This window comes from Mizuhopecten yessoensis, unplaced genomic scaffold, assembly GCF_002113885.1.
Source record: "Mizuhopecten yessoensis strain PY_sf001 unplaced genomic scaffold, ASM211388v2 scaffold2329, whole genome shotgun sequence".
Classification (NCBI taxonomy): domain Eukaryota; kingdom Metazoa; phylum Mollusca; class Bivalvia; order Pectinida; family Pectinidae; genus Mizuhopecten; species Mizuhopecten yessoensis.
This window is the reverse complement of record NW_018404492.1, coordinates 6075404-6097907: the sequence shown is the minus strand read 5'-3', so window position 1 is coordinate 6097907 and position 22504 is coordinate 6075404. Positions and strand designations below refer to the sequence as shown.

The 22504-nt window shown below is 36.9% G+C and overlaps 1 protein-coding gene across 1 annotated transcript; it reads right to left on the bottom strand.

The window, feature by feature from the left end:
• Positions 1-4486: 4486 nt before the first annotated feature.
• LOC110445679 (sperm-specific protein PHI-2B-like) lies at positions 4487-5319 on the bottom strand. Its single transcript, XM_021490428.1, has one exon. The coding sequence runs from the start codon at positions 5284-5286 to the stop codon at positions 4510-4512; it is 777 nt and encodes a 258-aa protein (XP_021346103.1). The 5' UTR covers positions 5287-5319; the 3' UTR covers positions 4487-4509.
• Positions 5320-22504: the final 17185 nt, after the last annotated feature.

Here is a 22504-nt window from a genome sequence, read left to right as displayed (position 1 = left end):
AAAAAGAAAAATTTGGTTCTTGATTTTTTTTATAAACATTTGACGATTTTCATTTAGGGAGGTTTCTTTACGGTCATTGCTCGCATCACTAACCTTTGAATCACATAAAGAAGTTGCCGCCATAGTCTCAATACACAAGTGACGAACTATTCCTCTGAACATTTGGTAGTACATGAATCATACCACAACATTTGTAGGAACAATATACATTTGTTTTGTATATGAAATTACAATTGTAATCGGAGCAACATGAGTAGTAATGTGACGTTTCAGGACATTTGGACATATGGAGGCACAGTAGTCTAGTGGTAGGATGTCGGGCGCGTGACTGAAGGGTTGCGGGTTCAAGTTGCACCACACAATGTGTTGTATCTTTGAGCAAGATACTTTACTCCGCTTGTTCCAGTCTACACAGCTGTAAATGAGTACGTGGTTAGGCAGTGCTAGAACTGTTGAATGCTAGCTGTGAGTGCCGAAATGACAGCACTGGCTGTATGCTCCCCAGGGAGTTGAGAAGAATATTGGCTGGTTGCAAAGGCCCTATAACCATGGATAATAATTTGTGAACCGCTTTGAGAGGATCTACAAACTAGGTTCTGATAAAGCAGTAAATAAGAACCTCCAATTATTGATATTGATACATCTACTCAATAATACAGATAAAGGAACTACTACAAATTTTAGCTTTACAAAATTACATCTATGATATAATTTGAATACACTGATTTTGTTAATAACCATATAATGGGGTGCTAAAAATAATCTACACCAGGTTAACACCTAAGTGTAGTTACTCACAACTAGGTCAACATTTGTTTACCTGGTACAAACCAATGGATCATGACAGACCAACAAGTATTACCTCAGGTTGAGCCGAAATCGGAGGAGTGTAAACTAGGGCCCTCATTTACACGGAATATCCAAGTTCTACTATTTACTGTAACTTCAGAAAACAAAGTCTGACGTAAATGTTAGATGGCTTTGTAAAAATTCTACCAGAAAACATTAAACAACTACGTTTGTACGTAATTCAGAAACTAACCAAAAAATGGTGATAGCATGGGGTAGGTTATCAAGAGCACAGCCATTCAGTATAAGTTTGGGGGGATGTTGTCTGTTGAGGACAAATCAAGGAATACAAAAACAGGAACAAGTGTCCACCTATTTAGTCTGCTGTACATTAAGTAAATGTTGTGGTAGCAGCGCTTGATCTGAGCATGTTGTTTGGGACCTCAAATAATGTTGTTTTTTTAGTGTGGTTTTTTGTAATTCAGGTGGTTTACATTTATTTTTTTTATTTTTAAAGGGACGTAACTCAGTTAAATTGCATTTTTTTTCTTTTTATACTTTCATTACTGTGTTGAATAACAGTAATGACTTTGTGTTGAGACCTGTGGCTTGTTATGAGAGAACTGTTGCAGAAAAATGCTCACGGATTCTGTTATTGTTCATTTGCTTATGTACAACCTTTTTTAAATCATGCACTTTTTCCTCAAATATATCTGATATATCAATTGATTGATCTACTTTTATAAAGCCCTTTAGAAGCAACAGAAAAAACCCCATTTCAATCATATATCAAAGGTTGTGTTTGCAAAAGGATTTCAAAAGTGTTTCTGTTAACTTGATCAGGTCTTGATTGTTCAGAAACAAGCTTAATTAGCATCATATCTATGTCTTTTAAGCCATACGCTGTGTTAACTGAAGCTGGAATTAACTTTAGCTGGAGTTAGCTTTAGCTGGAGTTTACTTTAGCTGCTGTCACTTACCTGGAGTTGACTTCAGCTGTTAGCTAATTGATATTTAGTTGGGGTTAGATTAAGCTGGACATAATTAAGCAGGAGTTAACTATAATTGGAGCTAACTTTAGTAGGAGTTAACTTAAGCTGTAGTTAAGGTTAGCTGGATTTAGCTCAACCTGGAACTACCTTTACCTGGAGTTAAATTTAATTGGAGCTAACTTTAGAAGGAGTTAAGATTAATCGGAGTTAGCTTTATCTGGACACAATATTAGTTGGAATCAACTGTATTTGGAGTTAATTTAAACTGGGATTGGCTCAAGCTGGAGTTAGCTTTAGATCGAGTTAGCTCAAGCTGGAGTTAAGCTTAAGTTGAGTTAACTTTAGCTAGAGTGTAGTTTAAGTGGAGTTTGCTGTAGCTGGCTAAACTTAAGCTGGATTGCTTGTAACTGGAGTTAGCTGCATTGGCTCTAGCTGTGCTAAATAAACATGAAGTATTTTTTTTTTATTTTGAGTTAAATTTAGCCGGAGTTCACTTAAGCTGGGGTTAGCATTAGGTGGAGGTATATTTAGGAGATAATTCTCATACATATATTTAAACTCTGCACACACTTGTTTTTGTTGTAGTTCGATGAATTCTTGCTTTACCAAAAAAAAAAGGTATGTCATGAAAAATAGGATTTTAATATTAATTAGTCAAAAGAATGTCTAAAGATAGAATCAGGAGAGAATATGTGATGTTTTAATGATGCTGGTTTGTCTCAATGCCGCCGTGTGCCGTACACACACTAAGTGTTAAGGGGATATGTGGATCAACAGTCATCCCCGCCCATTGTTTGTACCAAACAAGCTCTGGTGTCTCCCAAGGGTTGCACGTGGTCTCGAGGACTGGGCACCACCAGTGTATGCCGAGGGATGGAGAACCTGGAATTTAGACGCAGTGTTTGGCCATGTTGTGATCTACACGGGTGGGTACCGGTCCGTGTGTTAAACCCAATTAATATGACCCAGATATAACTGTTGATAGACCAAACAGCGTACATGGTTAGCTCCTATAATTGGCCAATCACATTAGTCTCGGGGCTCACACCAAAATGGGAAACTTGTATGCAAAATAAAAGGTCCTGTTAAAAACAGTGGATTTAAATTGGAATAATATCATACCTTCAGTGAAAAAAAACAAAAAAACCCTCTACAGAGCATTATATGATACCTTCAACCATCACCGTTACAGAATTATTTTTATTATTCATTAATATTAATCAGTACTTAAAATTGATTTGTTAATATCTAAAAGTGTTTTTATAATATTAATAATTGTTTTTCACTTTGGTAAATTGTTATTAAATATTAGTAAATAGATTTTTGATATTAAAAAATATGGACTTTTTCACATCACCATTCTACAATTTTGTTTACATACTAACGAAGTTTTCTGCTTCTGTTTAAAACTAGTCATTAAAGAAGATTTTTTTTCGTGAATAAGATGTACACGTAACAAGGTTACAGCACTTTTTTAGTGTGTCATTCAATTCTTCACTGCCCGTCAACAAACCCAAATTAGAAAATACCTGGAGAAATTATTGTGCATGTTATGTTCTTCAATATGAAACATCATATGAATATGCCAAAATTTTATTTTAAGTAAAAAGGCGGCAGTTAGTACAAATATAGGATATTTTAATTATTATTTTTAGCCTACAAACCCCCTCCCATCTTTATAGAAACCTGTACAATGAACCACAGTCAGCATCGGGGTCTTGTTGATGTTAATTAGAATACAAATCATGCATTCGGTAAGTCAAGAATGTAGCAATGGTGTATAACAATAATTATATTACCCTTCCAGCAAAGACTGTTTCAACTAATATCGGCAATTAACATAAGTCGACGTGGTACATGAAAATATGAATCGGTAGAAAAAAATTAGCCCTTTTTTGTTTCGAAGTTTCAATATTACCAGGAAGCAAGCGGTGTCTCCTTTCAAGGGGTTCACGTCTAAACATTAACGTATATATTTTATCATCGTTTTTTTTTAAATACGTGCTCTGTGTATCTTTGTTGGTGACAAGCTTACTACATGTAAAGACCTATCGTGATGTTACGTAAACGGACAACAGTCAAGAGGATTTACTGCAACAAGCACATTTTCTGCACACAATCATCAAAACTTCCTTCTTGTCGTTTATAATATTTAGGGACAAAACACAAACTGTTATGAAGGAAGTGTCATATTTTTTTTAAATTCCATTGAAACACCTACTGCGTTCTTCAAATTATCAGTTTTTGTAAATAGGCCTATTTGTAATACAAGTTTGACAAACCCTGTTTAAACTGCGTTGTGCTTTTGCATTCGGAAAACCCCCGATATACGTTAATACACTGCAATTCGAATGAATCAAATGCGTTTTTCTTTCGTTTGCGTCGACTCCGGAAATTTTGATTTAAGGTATAATTTCCATTAAGCGCGAACAAAAATGTACCCTTTGTAAGATATCCGTTTTGTTTTCATAACTAAGGGACTAACGGATTTTATTCTGTTTGACAAGATGTAAACGTTATGGTAACAAGTCATTTAGTGGTTTACATAAACGCTAAAGCCGTGATTTTATCAATGAAAAAGGAGTGTACGGCATTGATAAACAAGGGAATTCACTATTTGCATTTACGGATTCGTTAAAAACTGCGTTTTTTGAGCGAAATGGAAGCTTTTTGAGAATCTTGGGTGGCCCTTAAAAGGGCCTTTGGTTGTTTTAGGTAATTCAGAAGTCTACTTTTTAGTAGCTCCCTTCTTTACGGCCTTTCTTGCTTTCTTTGGAGACTTCTTTGCCTTTGCTTTTTTGACTGGCTTCTTGGCTTTTTTAGCTGGTTTCTTTGCTTTTTTAGCTGGCTTTGCCTTCTTCGCCTTCTTTACCTTTTTAGGCTTTTTGGTCTTCGTAGCCTTCTTGGGCTTCTTTGCCTTCTTTTTCTTAGGTGTCTTCTTCTTTGGTGTCTTTGCCTTCTTTTTTGGTGCCGCTTTTCCTACCCTGAAGCGCCCTGTTGCTCCAGTAGCTGTGGATCCCTTGGGTCTCACAAGTGCCCCGGTCTTCAGTCCACGTGCTAAAGCAATCCTTACAGACGATGCGACTCTGCTGGCAGTAAGAAACTTGCTGAAGTTAGCCATGATGTATTTCCTGATGGCTTGAACAGATGACCCCTTCCTGTCCTTCATGGCTGTGATAGCTGCGACCACCATAGACAGAGTTGTGGGTTTCTTAGCTCCTCCCTTTAACGACTTCTTAGCTGCCTTCTTCTTTGGACTCTTGGCCTTCTTTGGACTCCTGGCCTTCTTTGACTTAGAAGGAGACTTGCTGCGGCTTCTGCTCCTTGTCCTGCTCCTGCTCCTACTTCTAGACCTAGACCTTACACGCCTTTTCGGACTAGCTGCCTTCTTTGCTGCCTTCTTCTTAGGACTTTTCTTCGCCGACTTTGGCATTGCTACTTTGGCTGGGGACGCACTCCGGCTCCTACTCCTACTCCTCGAACGCCTTCTCGGACTTGGTGCCATTTTAAGAGATTTGATACTCAGTTAAATGCAAGTGTGACCAATACAACGACCTCCCGCACCTATATATACTTTCCTCGGACCTCACTGAAAACACCCCCTTGAAACACGAAAGAAGTTTCGATGGCGGTCTATTCAACCTCATATTGTGTTTGTATCACCTTTTTCACCTTCAAATAAAAGATGTTTTATTCACTCCCAATCCAAAGTTTTAAGCGATAGAGACACCATTACTTAAGATATATGTAATAATGTCTTTATTTGTCGCCCATATTGTCCGAAAGAGTGACTACGATTGTTTTGTTTGTGGCAGACTTAACCTGCACATAGCTTATATGCCATAATTTTATGAAAATATATTGCTTTCCTTGTCAAATTCGAAAATGTATTGATGTTTTTGCAAATAATGATTACTTTTTAATGTGCTTGCTTATAAGATATACGTCGTTCAGATGAATTTTGATTTCCTGACCATTTTTAAACCAACGCTAAAAAACACACGCCATTCATTTTTCTTTTCGCATGGCATGACCGACAAGCAGGACACACATATTTCATTTCATAAAAACATTAATAAACTGTACATCAACGCAAATATCGGTTTGATTGAGTATGCTGTCTTTATTCTCCTTACTACCTCAAAAAGACTACACAAATACTGTCTTTTTTGAAAACAAAATCCATGGCCGTCTGGAAGCTTCAGTACAGACTGTACTGAACAAATATGGCGGCGAAAAAACTCCCTTCCGTAGGCCTACTTATGAATGAATTCACACAATAAAATATCATACCCAAATGATTTATTTCGTGTTAAACATATTCCTCATTTTTTATCATATTCATATGAATATCTCACTATGCCTTCTTTTTCATAAAATTCAATTTTCTCAGTAAGAACTTGTAATCAGCCGAAGCGAAAATTGCCAGGCTAGGTCCTTAAATGTGAAAGATGAGGGGTTGGGTTTGATGTAGCCGTTATAGAGACCGAGTCTTTGACGATAATCGGTAGCAGGTCTGGACTTACACAAACTGTTTTAAAATATATTTCAGCGTTTAAGAAACATTGGATAAGTGCGTGTGTGTGTGTGTGTGTGTNGGGGGGGGGGGGGGGGGGGGGGATACTTAATTTTCTAAAGCTATCCAATTTATCTGAATAAGATAAAATCGCCGCATTTACTTCCGTTTTAGAAGCTTTAGACTCATTTTATAACACGGAAACAAAATATAAGCTTAAATAAATAAACTAAGACTACTAGTAAAACGCTAATGTTTTATGAACCTAGGACAGCATGTAGAGTCTAAGTAACTGTGATCTGAAAAATGGATCAATATGCTTTTAGGTCTGCCATTTATGAATATTTTAAATCTTAGTAGACTTTTTGGACTTATTTTCATCCTATTTTTATTCAGAATAGATCAATCAACTTATTTTTATTGTGATTTTTGTTTTTCAAAACTTTATCTATATAATGATAAATAGAGAATAATACATGCCTTTTTCCATATCACACCCAGTATCAACCCTCGACCAATATCAGCCCTCGGGCCTTCGGCCCCTGGGCTGATATTGCAGTCTCGGGTTGATACTGGGTGGGATATGGAAAAAGGCGTGTTTTATTCTGTTTATTACATACTTACTAAATAAAAACGACTATCATATGATGTTTTCCCCAAAAGGGGTGTGATATGTGTTTTGCGGGCTGATACGGGTTTTGGGGTGTGATACGGCGAGGGCTGATATGGGTTAGAGCAATTGTGTCATATCGCTTATACAAAAAACCCGTATTTATTAGTAAGTATGTAATAAATAAGAATACATCTAGATCTATAACGTTACTGATATATCAGTGATTTTAGCTTAACTCAAGTTGACCTCGACCTAATATTTGAACAAATATACAGATTTCACCTTGTGCAATTTTGATTGAACAGTACCGCAAAAATAGCGGTGATTTTGAGCGGCAAGTTTTGATATTTTTTCTATTTTTGTTCAAAAGATGTCAAACTCTCCAATATTTCAAATTCCAAATTTACGGAAATGTTTTCATTAAGGAGAGGTTTATTTTAAATATTTTTAACTTGAAAAAAATGATGAACGATTGAGTTTTTATTTCAATTAAATTAGCATTTTAGTGTTAGGTCATATCCAGCACCCGCAGTATACATTCAGGTGCATTACCTATAAAGCATCCATAATCCAAATTTAGATGATGTAGCTTTTGTGATTTTTGAAAGAAATACACGAAGGAGGATGACGTTATATTTAGCCTCTCCATTCAGGTGCACCACCTATGAAGCATCTACAATCTAAGTTTAAATGGTGTAGTTATTGTAGTTCAACTTTTGAGAGGGAAAAACACACACACAAACACAGATGAGGATGTCATAATCAGCTTCCGAAGCATGCATTCAAAAGCTTAACATTAAAGAGAAAACAGACGATCGCCGGATCATAAAATGGGAATTCAACAAAAAGTGATGGTTTGAAATTTAATGAGATCATACTGCTGTTTGATATTAATGTGAAATACACCCCATGATGGCTCTTGGGTGTAAGCTAATTTAGTTAAAGATACAAAAAGTAAGGAGTAAAAGCACAGCACACAGAGGTAAACACAACTTGACTCGGATGAGGATGGTGGACAACGTAATGTATTCAATATCTGACGCATGAACTCGGATGTAGCTAAGCTGTAACTTTGATTATAATTTTGACAGAATTACCTACACGAATTAGGAGGAATAGTTAACAGAGCTAAAAGCCAAGATGACGTTGATGCTGCCCCGTAAAAGACACTCGAGTTATTGCATTTTAAACAGTGCCATCAGTTTCTTGATTTAATTTAATTTGAAAAAGTAAAAAAATAAGAAAATAATATTTTCCTGGTATTTGTTTTTTGTCTGATTTAATAAAAACTTAAATACTGTTAGAAAATTCGACTTTTTCTCTGCTGGTGATATTTGAATATTTACCTATAGCTGTTAAGTTTGAGATATCGCATTTCATTTCTACCTAAAAGATACTGTTGACGCTATTCTAACAGGAAACAATATTAAATTTTGGTTCGACCAATCGATTTATAGTGGTTAAATTTGTAAAATTGATGAATATATAAAATTATACCAATAGAAACCGTTCTAAGCAGACGACAACAATGACACAGAACCCTGAATATCTTCACTGTTGCGTTATTGTTATATTTCTGTATGCGGTAGGGAACACGACGCTTTGTTTCCCCTCGATTCGCTTCGCTCTCATGAACCATCATTTACATCATTTCAGTTATACTATCAGACTTATACTATTAGTTATTCAGTCCTACTATCAGACTTATACTATTTGTTATTCTGTCCTACTGTCAGATTTATACTATTAGGTATTCAGTCTGGTAGTAGGACTGAATAACTAATAGTATAAGTCTGATAGTAGGACTGAGTAGCTAATAGTATAAGTCTGATAGTAGGACTTAATACCTAATAGTATAAGTTTGATAGTAGGACTTAATACCTTATAGTATAAGTTTGATAGAAGGAGTAAATATGCCTTATAGTATAAGTTTGATAGAAGGACTTAATACCTAATAGTATAAGTCTGATAGTAGACTTAATACCTTATAGTATAAGTCTGATAGTAGGACTGAATAACTAATAGTGTAAGTCTGATAGTAGGACAGAATACCTAATAGTATAAGTCTGATAGTAGGACTTCATGCCTTATATTATTAGTCTGATAGTAGGACTTAATACCTAATATTAATAGTCTGATAGTAGGACTACATACCTAATAGTATTAGTCTAATAGTAGGACTGAATAACTAATAGTATAAGTCTGATAGTAGGACTGAATAACTAATAGTATAAGTCTGATAGTAGGACTTTATACCTAATATTAATAATATGATAGTAGGACATACTACCTAATAGTATCAGTCTGATAGTAGGACTAAATACCTAATATTAATAGTCTGATAGTAGGACTACATACCTAAAAGTATTTGTCTAATAGTAGGACTGAATAACTAATAGTATAAGTCTGATAGTAGGACTGAATAACTAATAGTATAAGTCTGATAGTGGGACCTAATACCTAATATTAAACGGTTGGTAGTAGGAATACATACCTAATAGTATTAGTCTAATAGTAGGACTTAGAACCTAATAGTAAAAGTCTGATAGTAGGACTGAATAATTAATATTATTAGTCTAATAGAAGGACTGAATACCTAATAGTATTAGTTTGATAGTAGGACTTCATACCTAAAAGTATAAGTCTGATAGTAGGACTGAATACCTTATCCTATAAGTCTGAACGTTTATGATGAATAGTAGGACTGAATACCTAATAGTAAACGTCTGATAGTAGGACTGAATAACTAATAGTATTAGTCTAATAATAGGACTGAATACCTAATAGTATTAGTCTGATAGTAGGACTGAATACCTAATAGTATTAGTCTAATAATAGGACTGAATACCTAATAGTATTAGTCTGATAGTAGGACTTCATACCTTATATCATTAGTCTGATAGTAGGACTTAATACCTAATATTATAAGTCTGATAGTAGGACTGAATACCTTATCCTATAAGTCTGAACGTTTATGATGAATAGTAGGACTGAATACCTAATAGTATAAGTCTGATAGTAGGACTTCATACCTTATATCATTAGTCTGATAGTAGGACTTAATACCTAGTAGTAAAAGTCTGATAGTAGGATACCTAATAGTATTAGTCTGATAGAAGGACTTAATACCTAATAGTAAAAGTCTGATAGAAGGACTTAATACCTAATAGTATTAGTCTGATAGTAGGACTTAATACCTAATAGTATTAGTCTGATAGTTAGATTCAACGTTTAATATGAATAGTACAACTGAATATCTTCTGGTACTATGCTTTTTTTTTTGACTGAAACATATTTTTATTGACTTTGCACTCCAAGGATTAAATGAAATATAAGTTCTACTGCTTTTTTGTCAAATCACGCTATGTTGATATCAAACGGATTACGTGAAGCTGTGGTCATTTTAAAGTACTGATGAAGCGAATAGCGGAACGAACTCGGAATAAAACAGTACATGTGTTGCGACGGGGTGGAACTGATCCAGTACAGTCTGATCACAAGACGCGCATCCCTATTGTAGCAGACGACCACCATTGGAGTCATGGGAGGGGAGACCCAATGTTATCGGACATGTTGGATATTGACGGGATACAAGTCTTGTAAAACCGTACGGAAACAGAAATAAGAGATATACACGCGCATTATGTTTCAAGCTCCTCTTTGGTCATGTTTTCCCTTACTTAACCTATTTTTACTGAAGCGTTAGTTCACTTTTGAAAAAAAGCAACATTACTCAAAACTGTTCTAAAATATCTGTAAATTTCTTTCAATGATATTATTATGAAAATTAACCCAACGTTTTGAACCATAAGCAGAGACCTTTCTTTTGTGTTTTACCTTGTTTTTCTTCCTTGACTTCAAACTGTCGTTTTTCTTCGTTCAAATTTCAACTGTTCCAAACTTTTCAAAATGTCTGTCGTCTGTTCCATCAGAGAGGTCTGTATTTGCATGCTCAAGATTGCATCAGATTCCCGAGAAACTGATTAGCTGTGAAAAACCACGCCACTTGATTGACGTGAAATACCCATATCGGGGGCGGGGTTTAAATTTTGAATGTTATTGATTTTACCATTGAAATTTAAAATGACGGACAGCAACCTAGAGACTCTCACAAAACCAAAAGTGAAAATAAACGTTCACTTTGACCTACGGCTAATGAATTCCAAAGGGACCTGAGAATTTGTTACTGCTTACAATTGGACCTAAACTAAGGTGTTCAGGGTCCTAGTAATTTTACATATTTTAGGGGTTTAGATCAACTTTTGGTCATTGGGGTGTCATTTTTACCAAAACTTGATCTAAACCCCTAAAACATTTTTTTATTTTTTACTTTTTTTTATTCAATTTTTATTTTTTATAAACATCACATTTACACACAAAGCAACACGCATACATTGCATTGATTACAATTCCCTTCACAACGGACACCTCTTTACAAGAGATTAATTATATACTGTGCACACATACACATACACAGGGGGTGGGGGTGGGGTGGGGTGGGTTGTTGCAAACCTTAGAATCTGGGTTTCTTCTTTATAGTATAATGATAATTGTTCATGTTATTTTATAAGAGAAGCCATTTTCCAATTTATTATGTAAGTCTTTATTATTTTTGCAGTTTTTATGCTTATTTATCAAGAACTTATGAGAAAAGTTCCATTTCTAGACATTTCATTGATATGAAGATAGTCAGTTTTACTGTTTATAATAAACGTTTAGGATAACACCAGAAGATTATTAAACGTTTATTATAAACAGTAAAACTGAATATCTTCTGGTGTTTTCCTAAACGTTTATTATAAACAGTAAAACTGAATATCTTCTGGTGTTATCACGAACGTTTATTATAAACAGTAAAACTGAGTACCTTCTGGTGTTATCACGAACGTTTATTATAAACAGTAAAACTGCATATCTTCTGGTGTTATCCTGAACCCTTATCTATAACAAACAAATAAGGATGAGATTTTTCAGTAGTGTTTTAATTTTAATAAATCAAACAAAATAACAAAACAAAGAATGTGAAAAATTTATGAATGAAATGAAAAATTGCGCGGGAATGATTACGTTACACATTGTGGTTTTTCGTCGTTCATGTTAAGCTTATAAAAGATGTATTTAGAATATATTTCAGGATGTTTGCCTCTTTCAGATTTAAGGTGTGTATGTTTACTAAATCATAAAATACCCGGGTATATACCGCTACCAAGAATGACATCTATATTTATCAAAAGTGAAAGATAAATTAAAATTAATGAATTAATAAATAGATGATGATTTCCAATAATTTTGCAGTCTTTTGAATGACAGTAACTTCTTATTCAGCAGCCAACACAAATATCAAAACTATAGTTGGTTTCGATTGATTTCCTCCGCTATTTTCATAGGCACATGTGTTTTGGTAAATATTTAAGTATGGATAAATGAATCAGCGAAATATTAATTGGAAAATAAATAAAATGATAAAACAAACTTTTCAATAAAAAAAAAACTGATTATAAAACTGTTTTAATTTGTTATAAATTTAAAAAATCCATTAAAAATCATGTAAAATAAAAGCCGGATGACAACTTAATTGTACATACTAAGACAAAAAGTGCCAGTGTTTGATGTAACCAATACATATCAACATGTAATATTTATCGAATTACGGCAAACAAAAAAGAGAACAAATAAGCGTTATGCTACTCTTGCGTAATTACATATATTGATTGTTTTAATCGCAGCTGCTGTTCTTAACCAATCAGATTCCTACCCAAAGAAAAAACATCAAATATTTGATGAATTTCACTTTAATCCACAAAACGTCATTTATCCATTGAATAACAAAATTGATTTAATTGGCAATTTTACGGCCCAATGCATTTTGTTTTTCTGTTTAGAGCAATCATAAATGAACGAACTGTTGTTCCAATGTTAATCATTCTATAGACAAAAATCCAGTGTTCTACACCGTTTGTTCAAGTCATGTCCTCACCTTTCAGAATTTGCTGTCTTACGTTTTGATTTGTTCTTCACAGTATCAGTAATTACTCCTTCTTGTTTATTGGTAGACAATTTTGAATGCGTTTTGTGTCAACAATTCACAATTTAAGCACATGTATTCGAACGTCCCCGTCTCTCCGTCAGTTTACTCTTTATAGAGAACGGATTTTTGCCAAGGCGTGATGCTTCGCCTGCGAGGGTGGTTTCCGGTCGGTTTTGGAGTTGGCAGGGTTGAGAGGATGCTCTGGATACCGGCTACGGCTTGCTGCAACTGTTTAACCACATTGATCTCTCTCTGGATCTCCGCCTTCGCATTCTCCTCCACCTCGGCCAAAGCGACGATCGGAAGTTTATCGAGGTTTTGCACTTGTTGCTGGGTTCGATTGATGTTTGCGAGAGACCCTGTTATATCCTGAGCAATTTGGTCAAGCTTGTTCTTTATATTATTTAACTCCGTCTCTTCCTGAGAGATTGTGTTACTTACTGTGGAGATATTTTTTGCAAAGTTCAGTACCTGCCTTTCAAATGATCTTACTTTTTGTTGAAATGTCGGTATCTTGGTTAAAATGGTTAGGAAGTTTCCACTCCACTTCGTGTTCAGCGTCTTGATTTCGTATTCCAGATCAGAGGTGTCGTTCTCATAGTTGTCGACACTGATAGTCAGCGAGAGGGTATCCGCGTGGATCTGGTTCAGTTCCCTGTCTTCCATGGTCAACGGAAGCAGGATGTTTGAAATCTTGGCGGTAATGTCGTCGTTCCTGGCAATGGCGACCAACTTCCTAGCGCCCACAGCGGCAGAGGTTTCAATAGCCATCGTAACCAAGTCCGTGAACTCCTGGTTGGCGTTATTGAAGAAGGGACTTGCGACCCTAGGGTGTCCTGACAGTCTCAATGCCTGCTGTTCCAAGGAGTCCAACTTGTTCATTGCACGTTGCAGACGTATTTGTTGCTGCTGGATCCGCATCTCCATCGATGTTCGTGTGATAGACTGCCGTCTAGCGTTCTCGGTCATAAAACTTGTCATGTTCCTCACCTTCATTTCCGCCTCTTGTAACGCCTGCCGTAAAAGTTTGTTAGGGTCCCGTGGATTTGCCTTGTAAGAACGTACATCCTCATTCTCTACTTCACCCATATCGTCAAATGCGTTGACAGGCTCATCGTAGACGACGTTCAGTAGGGCCTTTAGACTACGGATTTCCGTTGCTATGGAATCGAGTTGTTGAGTGGCTTTACGCTGTGTCTGCTGCGCGTAGTTTGCGGTTGTACGGAGCTCTTTGGTCATTGCCAAATTGGCTTCGCTAATAACTTTAAGTCCTTCACTGCTTCCGGTCAGTCGACTGACCTTGTCCTCTAAATCCTGGTCGACTCCTCCTATTGTCTCACATGAACCTGCAGTCTTGGGTACATTGTAATGGAAGCTGCACACGTTGCTTCCTATAACTATCGGTACCACAAGTAAAACGACAACTGCTATTTGGAATACAGCCATCTTGATTTTTTGAATAACTTTTCGATATTGTCAGTGGTCTTAAATCTGAAGAGGTGTTTAATCCAGTAGCACACGCTCTAAGCAATGCCTTGATACGGTATGTATAAAGGAGACCGTTTCAGATCGTTACGTCTCCGGCCGTGTCACGTGTGCTCACTCTTGTTTGTGTCAACGCTGGCCCTTATCTGGCTTCTGTTGTCACTCGATTGATCCGGACTCTCTCTACAACAAACAATTTATAGGGCCCTGTTCCTTAGGACAGGTTACTCGTCCAGTGTAACTTTTCGAGGGCACCTCTCACGCCTATCTAATCGACGTGTAATAATGTTTGGCAGATACGTGGAAACGTCCGTATTGGGCTAAGTAGTGACACTGCAACACCCTCCACTCAGTCAAATACCTATACGGATGTTTTCTATTAGTTTCTCGTCTATGTTATCTTCGTTGTCAGAGTGATCAAAAGGTTGTTACTTTTTGTTAATGTATCGGGGGTGGCCTATGGCATCTGGCGTCAGATGTTATCCTCTGTTTGCCGCCTTTGAACTTTTCTGTCAGATTTTTTTTGTTCGGCATTTCCGTCCCCTCGTTTGATAAGTAAATTGTTAGAGAATTTTTGTGAATCTTTGGCAATGGAACGCGGCAGCACGTGGGCTGATTGATGAATGGTTGGACGGATGTTGGGATTGGCAGCCTCCCAGTACCCAGACACGCTGGACAGTATGGATGCATCTTAAATGATCAGAATATTTCAGTTACATTGTAATGACTGCATGCATCAATCTTTCCGGAAAATGTTGCAAAAAAATCCCACCTTAACGTGACGTTGTCTTCTAACATACGCCATTAATCAAGTCGACAGAGTTTTGTGAAAATATTTCTAGATTTTTAACATTTACATTGACAATAGACGCATAAATAACAAAAAATGAGTTTATAGTAGATACGTTTTACGTGTAAAAAAATAGAAAGCCATGCTAAGACTTCATATCAACACAATATATTTTATGAACAAAAATGATCTTCAAGCTTATAAGACCATACATTTTCTTCATGATATTTTACATCTATACAATTACCTTATGATAAATAGCTTATAATTTTAAGATCTTTCATAAGGCGAAATCATTTTTAAAAATCTCAATAAGTTAATGATAAATATCTTAATTACGTGACTGATCTCTTTAAAAAGGATACATGAGATATAACATTTAACAACATAGAATGTTAATTAAACGAACAGAATGCCATGCTCAACAATTGGATAAAGTGACGACCAGGTGGTACAAGTAAAAATTCCACTTAACAAAACTTTTTGCGATAAACGGAATAAACTATTGAGATATCGCATAAAGTATACAATTTATCTTCAACAAAATAAGATGTCTCAATAAGTATATAAAACGTCTCGTAAACTATGTAAGATTTCTTTTGAATTTAACGCAATGACTTAAATACATACCTCATACTTCAAGAAATATTTTAGAAACGAAAGGATATGCTTGTTAAGGCATACTATCTTTTTTCTTTGAAGAGAAGTATAATTAATGAAATATTTAGTTCATAAAAAGTTCTTCGAAAAGGTATCAGCTATCTTTATAAAATAGAACCAGAAGACTTACCTATTAGCTAGTTCGTCCATCCTATGTGTCAGCAGTAACAGTCTGACGTTATACTTACATTTATTCTCAATTCACTGTATCTTTACCAGAATTAGTAAATGGTAACATTGTATATCTTCTTATGACAGTATATAGTAACATCATATCTAGACCAGGTCTAGCAGGCGCTGCTAACATTTAGCTAATCATAAATTAATAGGTCTCCTAATATTATCTTAGCTATTTCAACTATACAATAGAGTATTCCTATGATTTATCATATTCATGTTGAATACACATTTATTTTTTATTTTTCTTAGCATTTTAATCCTTTCTTCGATTCTATTTTCAGAGGTAGTGTAAAAACAAATGATAAGCAATATCTTTTACTGGTATTTATATTTTAATTTTAATTGATATCATGGAAAATGTTATCATACTGTTCCAAGCTCCTTACTGATCATGTATTTTCCCTCCCCATCTGTTTCTTTTGCATGTTTGTTTTAAATCTTATATATTCTTTTCAACTTAGAATGCGATTTACTGCAAGAACATTTTTGATTTATGTTCTTTTCTTTCATCTATTACAGATTGATTTTGTTGTCTGTCAGCTAAGACATGCAATGGGGATTTCTCAGCATACTCTAACGAGATATTATACCGAAAGAGAGGAGAGCCAATAAAAACAAAATTTACGGATTCGGTTTCGTTTGGTTTAGTATTGTGTGCAAGATGCATGCGTGTAGTGTATGCTTGTGTGTTTTGGGAGGCTGCGATATGTTCGTGTTTGTCTCTTTGTGATAGCGAGGAACTGATGCCGACTTTATAGTGCTACTTCACTGAAACATACTGCCGAAGACACCCAGCTGGACACCCCATCCGGTCATATTATACTGACAACGGGCGAACCAGTCGTCCAACTCCTAAATTCCTGAGCGGTAGGCAGGAGTAGAAACTACCATTTTTACAGGCTCTGGTATGTCTCGGCCAGGGAAAAGAACCCAAAGCCTTCCTCACAGGGGCGAACGCTCAACTAAAGGCCAAACGTGAGGCATTGTCAAGGGAGACATTAGGAAGAAGCAGGTTGTTTAGGAAGAAGGGAAAAGATAAGATCCCAAATTCAGTCGCCTCTTACGATCATGCCATTAGGGCAGCAGGTACAATTCTTACGCCCTACCTGCAGGGACTAAATACGGATAGTCTGGTACAAATGTCATACGCTAAAATCATCCTGACTATGAAAAAGGGCCTAACTAAATGAAAATATCATATTTCCACCGTTTTTGTCACTTATTAATTCATTTTTAACAATAGGTCTTTCCTGTTTATCTTGTATATATTTTACTAGTGACATAAAACAAAGACAGTGACTGTGCGTACTTATATAAAGTTCCTATTGATATATTTGTTTTATTAGCTAACACATTCTTAATTTTATAAGTGATTTGGCTCTAATCTAGTCAACCTTATACGCATTGATTGTTTAAAGTAATGACAAGATACTCCACTTAGACACTTCAAACATGTTAGATTGACTATAGCTGTCCCTATCGACCGCCCGATGATATAGGGTGCAATATCATGATTGGATGTACTTAGATAAGTGAATGAATATGAAAGAAAGAAAGATACACTTCAATTTACCAGGAGAATAATCACAGGTGCTCCGGAGAGTAATTGTAATTCTATGTCAAATTTCAAACGAAGAAACAGCATATATCCAAATGAGGTCATGGTGACCATACACTTGTCCATAGTATTGATCACCCTGCATGTTTGGAAACCCTGAGTTGTAATTGTCCGCCAGCAGTCGATATTTATCACGAAAAACATATTATTTAGAGTTATTTCTCGAATAACGAGTAAACTGCAACATGTAAATATCGAAGGTTTGGGAAGCAGGGATATTACTATCAAGAAAAGGAAAATTCGTGATAGGAAATTTGAAATATTCACGCTGATTGTAGTATTAAGCCGTCCCTTTTACTCGTGCTGCTGCGAGAAAAGCGACTGAAAGTTCAGAAAGGTACATAATTATGATCGACGTGTCAATAAAAGATTCTGGTTATTTATGGACAGGGCATAACCGATATATGATAACACGAAATTGAAGGACTTTGCAAGATTTTGGTTACCAGTCCTGATGAGCTCTGCAATTAATTCATCCTCCAGTGGAAAAAAGAGCAAGTCAGTAGAAGCCAGGCACAGTTGTGTCCTATAGGGAAGCCTACAGTCTGCTGAGAAAGCTTGCCACCAAGTTAAGAGGTATGCAATTGGTATTTGGAAAAAAGAGTTAATGGACTATTTTGAAATCTCAAATGTCTTCCAGACATTATACGCCATTTCATGTTAATTCATTATGATGCCATCTTGTGACGTTTCAAATGGATACCTTATTAGCCTATAATAAACTTAACCAATAAATAGGTTAATATAAAACATTTAAGGAATCATCGGCAGACTGTCACATAAAGAGCTTGTATAGTTTATAATATTGTTTATACGGGTTTCCGTTTGTATAAGAGCTACCTCACTTTTTATTTGCTGATTCCTCCTCAGATCCTATTGTCCTTTTTTTGTATAAGTTCCGCCTCAGTCCCTATTGTACCTTTCGCATTTGTGCCATATTAGTCCCTATTGCACCTTTTTGTATTTGTACCGCCTCAGTCTCTATTGCACCTTATAGTATTGGTGCCGTCTCAGTTCCTTTTGTACCTTTTTATTGATGCCGTCTCAGTCTCTAGGATATCTTATAGTATTGGTGCCATCTCAGTCCCTTTTATACCTTATAGTATTGGTGCCACCGCAGTCCCTTTTATACCTTATAGTATTGGTGCCACCGCAGTCCCTATTATACCTTATAGTATTGGTGCCGCTTCAGTCCCTGGAATACCTTAAAGTATTGGTGCCACCTCAGTCCCTATAATACCTTATAGTATTGGTGCCACCGCTGTCCCTATTATACCTTATAGAATTGGTGCCACCTCAGTCCCCCGCAGTCCCTATATACCTTATAGAATTGGTGCCACCTCAGTCCCCCGCAGTCCCTATTATACCTTATAGAATTGGTGACACCTCAGTCCCTATAATACCTTATAGTATTAGTGCCACCTCAGTCCCTGGAATACCTTATAGTATTGGTGCCACCTCAGTCCCTATTATACCTTATAGTATTGGTGCCACTTCAGTCCCTATTATACCTTATAGTATTGGTGTCACCTCAGTCCCTATAATACCTTATAGTATTAGTGCCACCTCAGTCCCTGGAATACCTTATAGTATTAGTGCCACCTCAGTCCCTGGAATACCTTATAGTATTAGTGCCACCTCAGTCCATGGAATACCTTATAGTATTGGTGCCACCTCAGTCCCCCGCAGTCCCTATTATACCTTATTGTATTGGTGACACCTCAGTCCCTATAATACCTTATAGTATTAGTGCCACCGCAGTCCCTATTATACCTTATAGTATTGGTGCCACTTCAGTCCCTATTATACCTTATAGTATTGGTGTCACCTCAGTCCCTATAATACCTTATAGTATTAGTGCCACCTCAGTCCCTGGAATACCTTATAGTATTGGTGCCATCTCAGTCCCCCGCAGTCCCTATTATACCTTATAGTATTGGTGACACCTCAGTCCCTATAATACCTTATAGTATTGGTGCCATCTCAGTCCCTAGTATACCTTATAGTATTGGTGCCATCTCAGTCCCTATTATACCTTATAGTATTGGTGCCATCTCAGTCACTAGTATACCTTATAGTATTGGTGTCACCTCGGTCCCTATTATACGTTATAGTATTGGTGCAACCTCAGTCCCCCGCAGTCCCTATTATACCTTATAGTATTGGTGTCACGTCAGTCTCTATTATACCTTATAGTATTGGTGTCACATCAGTCGCTATTAAACCTTATAGTATTGGTGTCACCTCGGTCCCTAGTATACGTTATAGTATTGGTGCCACCTCAGTCCCCCGCAGTCCCTATTATACCTTATAGTATTGGTGCCTCCTCAGTCCCTATTATACCTTATAGTATTGGTTCCACCTCAGTCTCTATATTACCTTATAGTATTGATGCCACCTCAGTCCCTATTATACTTTATAGTATTGGTGTCACGTCAGTCTCTATTATACCTTATAGTATTGGTGCCACCGCAGTCCCTATTATACCTTATAGTATTGGTGCCACTTCAGTCCCTAGAATACCTTATAGTATTGGTGCCACCTCAATCTCTAGTATACCTTATAGTATTGGTGCCACCTCAGTCTCTATATTACCTTATAGTATTGGTGCCACCTCAGTCCCTATTATACTTTATAGTATTGGTGCCACCTCAGTCCCTATAATCCCTTATAGTATTGGTGCCACCTCAGTCCCTAGCATACCTTATACTATTGGTGCCACCTCAGTACCTAGTATACCTTATAGTATTGGTGCCACCGCAGTCCCTATTATACCTTACAGTATTGGTGCCACCTCAGTCCCTATTATTCCTTATAGTATTGGTGCCACTTCAGTCCCGAGAAAACCTTATAGTATTGGTGCCACCTCAGTCTCTATATTTCCTTATAGTATTGGTGCCACCTCAGTCTCTATATTACCTTATAGTATTGGAGCCACCTCAGTCCCTATTATACTTTATAGTATTGGTGCCACCACAGTCCCTATAATACCTTATAGTGTTGGTACCACCTCAGTCTCCAGTATACCTTATAGTATTGGTGCCACCGCAGTCCCTATTATACCTTACAGTATTGGTGCCACCTCAGTCCCTATTATTCCTTATAGTATTGGTGCCACTTCAGTCCCTAGAAATCCTTATAGTATTGGTGCCACCTCAGTCTCTAGTATATCTTTTAGTATTGGTGCCACCTCAGTCCCTAGTATACATTATACTATTGGTGCCACCTCAGTCCCTAGTATACCCTATAGTATTGGTGCCACCTCAGTCCCTATAGTACCTTATAGTATTGGTGCCACCTCAGTCTCTAGTATATCTTTTAGTATTGGTGCCACCTCAGTCCCTAGTATACATTATACTATTGGTGCCACCTCAGTCCCTAGTATACATTATACTATTGGTGCCACCTCAGTCCCTAGTATACCCTATAGTATTGGTGCCACCTCAGTCACTAGTATACCTTATACTATTGGTGCCACCTCAGTCCCTAGTATACCTTATAGTATTGGTGCCCCCTCAGTCCCGAGAATACCTTATAGTATTAGTGCCACCCCAGTCCCTAGAATGCCTTAAAGTATTGGTGCCACCTCAGTCTCTAGTATCCCTTATAGTATTGGTGCCACCTCAGTCTCTAGTATATCTTTTAGTATTGGTGCCACCTCAGTCCCTAGTATACCCTATAGTTTTGGTGCCACCTCAGTCCCTAGAATACTTTATAGTATTGGTGCCACCTCAGCCCCTAGAATACCTTAGAGTATTGGTGCCACCTCAGTCCCTATATTACCTTATAGTATTGGTGCCACCTCAGTCTTTAGTATATCTGTATCCCTTATAGTATTGGTGCCACCTCAGTCCCTAGTATACATTATACTATTGGTGCCACCTCAGTCCCTAGAATACCTTATAGCATTGGTGCCACCTCAGTTCCTTGTGTACCTTTTGCGTTGGCCCTATAATACCTTATAGTATTGGTGCCCCCTCAGTCCCTAGAATACCTTATAGTATTGGTGCCTCCTCAGTCTCTAGTATACCTTATAGTATTAGTGCCACCTCAGTCTCTAGTATACCTTAAAGTATTGGTGCCACCTCAGTCTCTAGTATCCCTTATAGTATTGGTGCCACCTCAGTCCCTCTACTACCTTATAGTATTGGTGCCACTTCAGTCCCGAGAAAACCTTATAGTATTGGTGCCACCTCAATCCCTAGTATACCTTATAGTATTGGTTCCACCTCAGTCTCTATATTACCTTATAGTATTGGAGCCACCTCAGTCCCTATTATACTTTATAGTATTAGTGTCACGTCAGTCTCTATTATACCTTATAGTATTGGTGCCACTTCAGTCCCGAGAAAACCTTATAGTATTGGTGCCACCTCAGTTCCTAGAATACCCTATAGTATTGGTGCCACTTCAGTCCCTAGAAATCCTTATAGTATTGGTGCCACCTCAGTCTCTAGTATAACTTATAGTATTGGTGCCACCTCAGTTCCTAGAATTCCTTATAGTATTGGTGCCACCTCAGTCTCTAGTATATCTTTTAGTATTGGTGCCACCTCAGTCCCTAGTATACCCTATAGTATTGGTGCCACCTCAGTCCCTAGTATACATTATACTATTGGTGCCACCTCAGTCCCTAGTATACCTTATAGTATTGGTGCCACTTCAGTCCCTAGAAAACCTTATAGTATTGGTGCCACCTCAGTTCCTAGAATACCTTATAGTATTGGTGCCACCTCAGTCTTTAGTATATCTTATAGTATTGGTGCCACCTCAGTCCCTAGTATACCTTATACTATTGGTGCCACCTCAGTCCCTAGTATACCCTATAGTTTT

Bases quoted from the DNA above. Each gene is read 5' to 3' on its own strand.
- LOC110445679 (XM_021490428.1), bottom strand. From the start codon at position 5,286: ATGGCACCAAGTCCGAGAAGGCGTTCGAGGAGTAGGAGTAGGAGCCGG.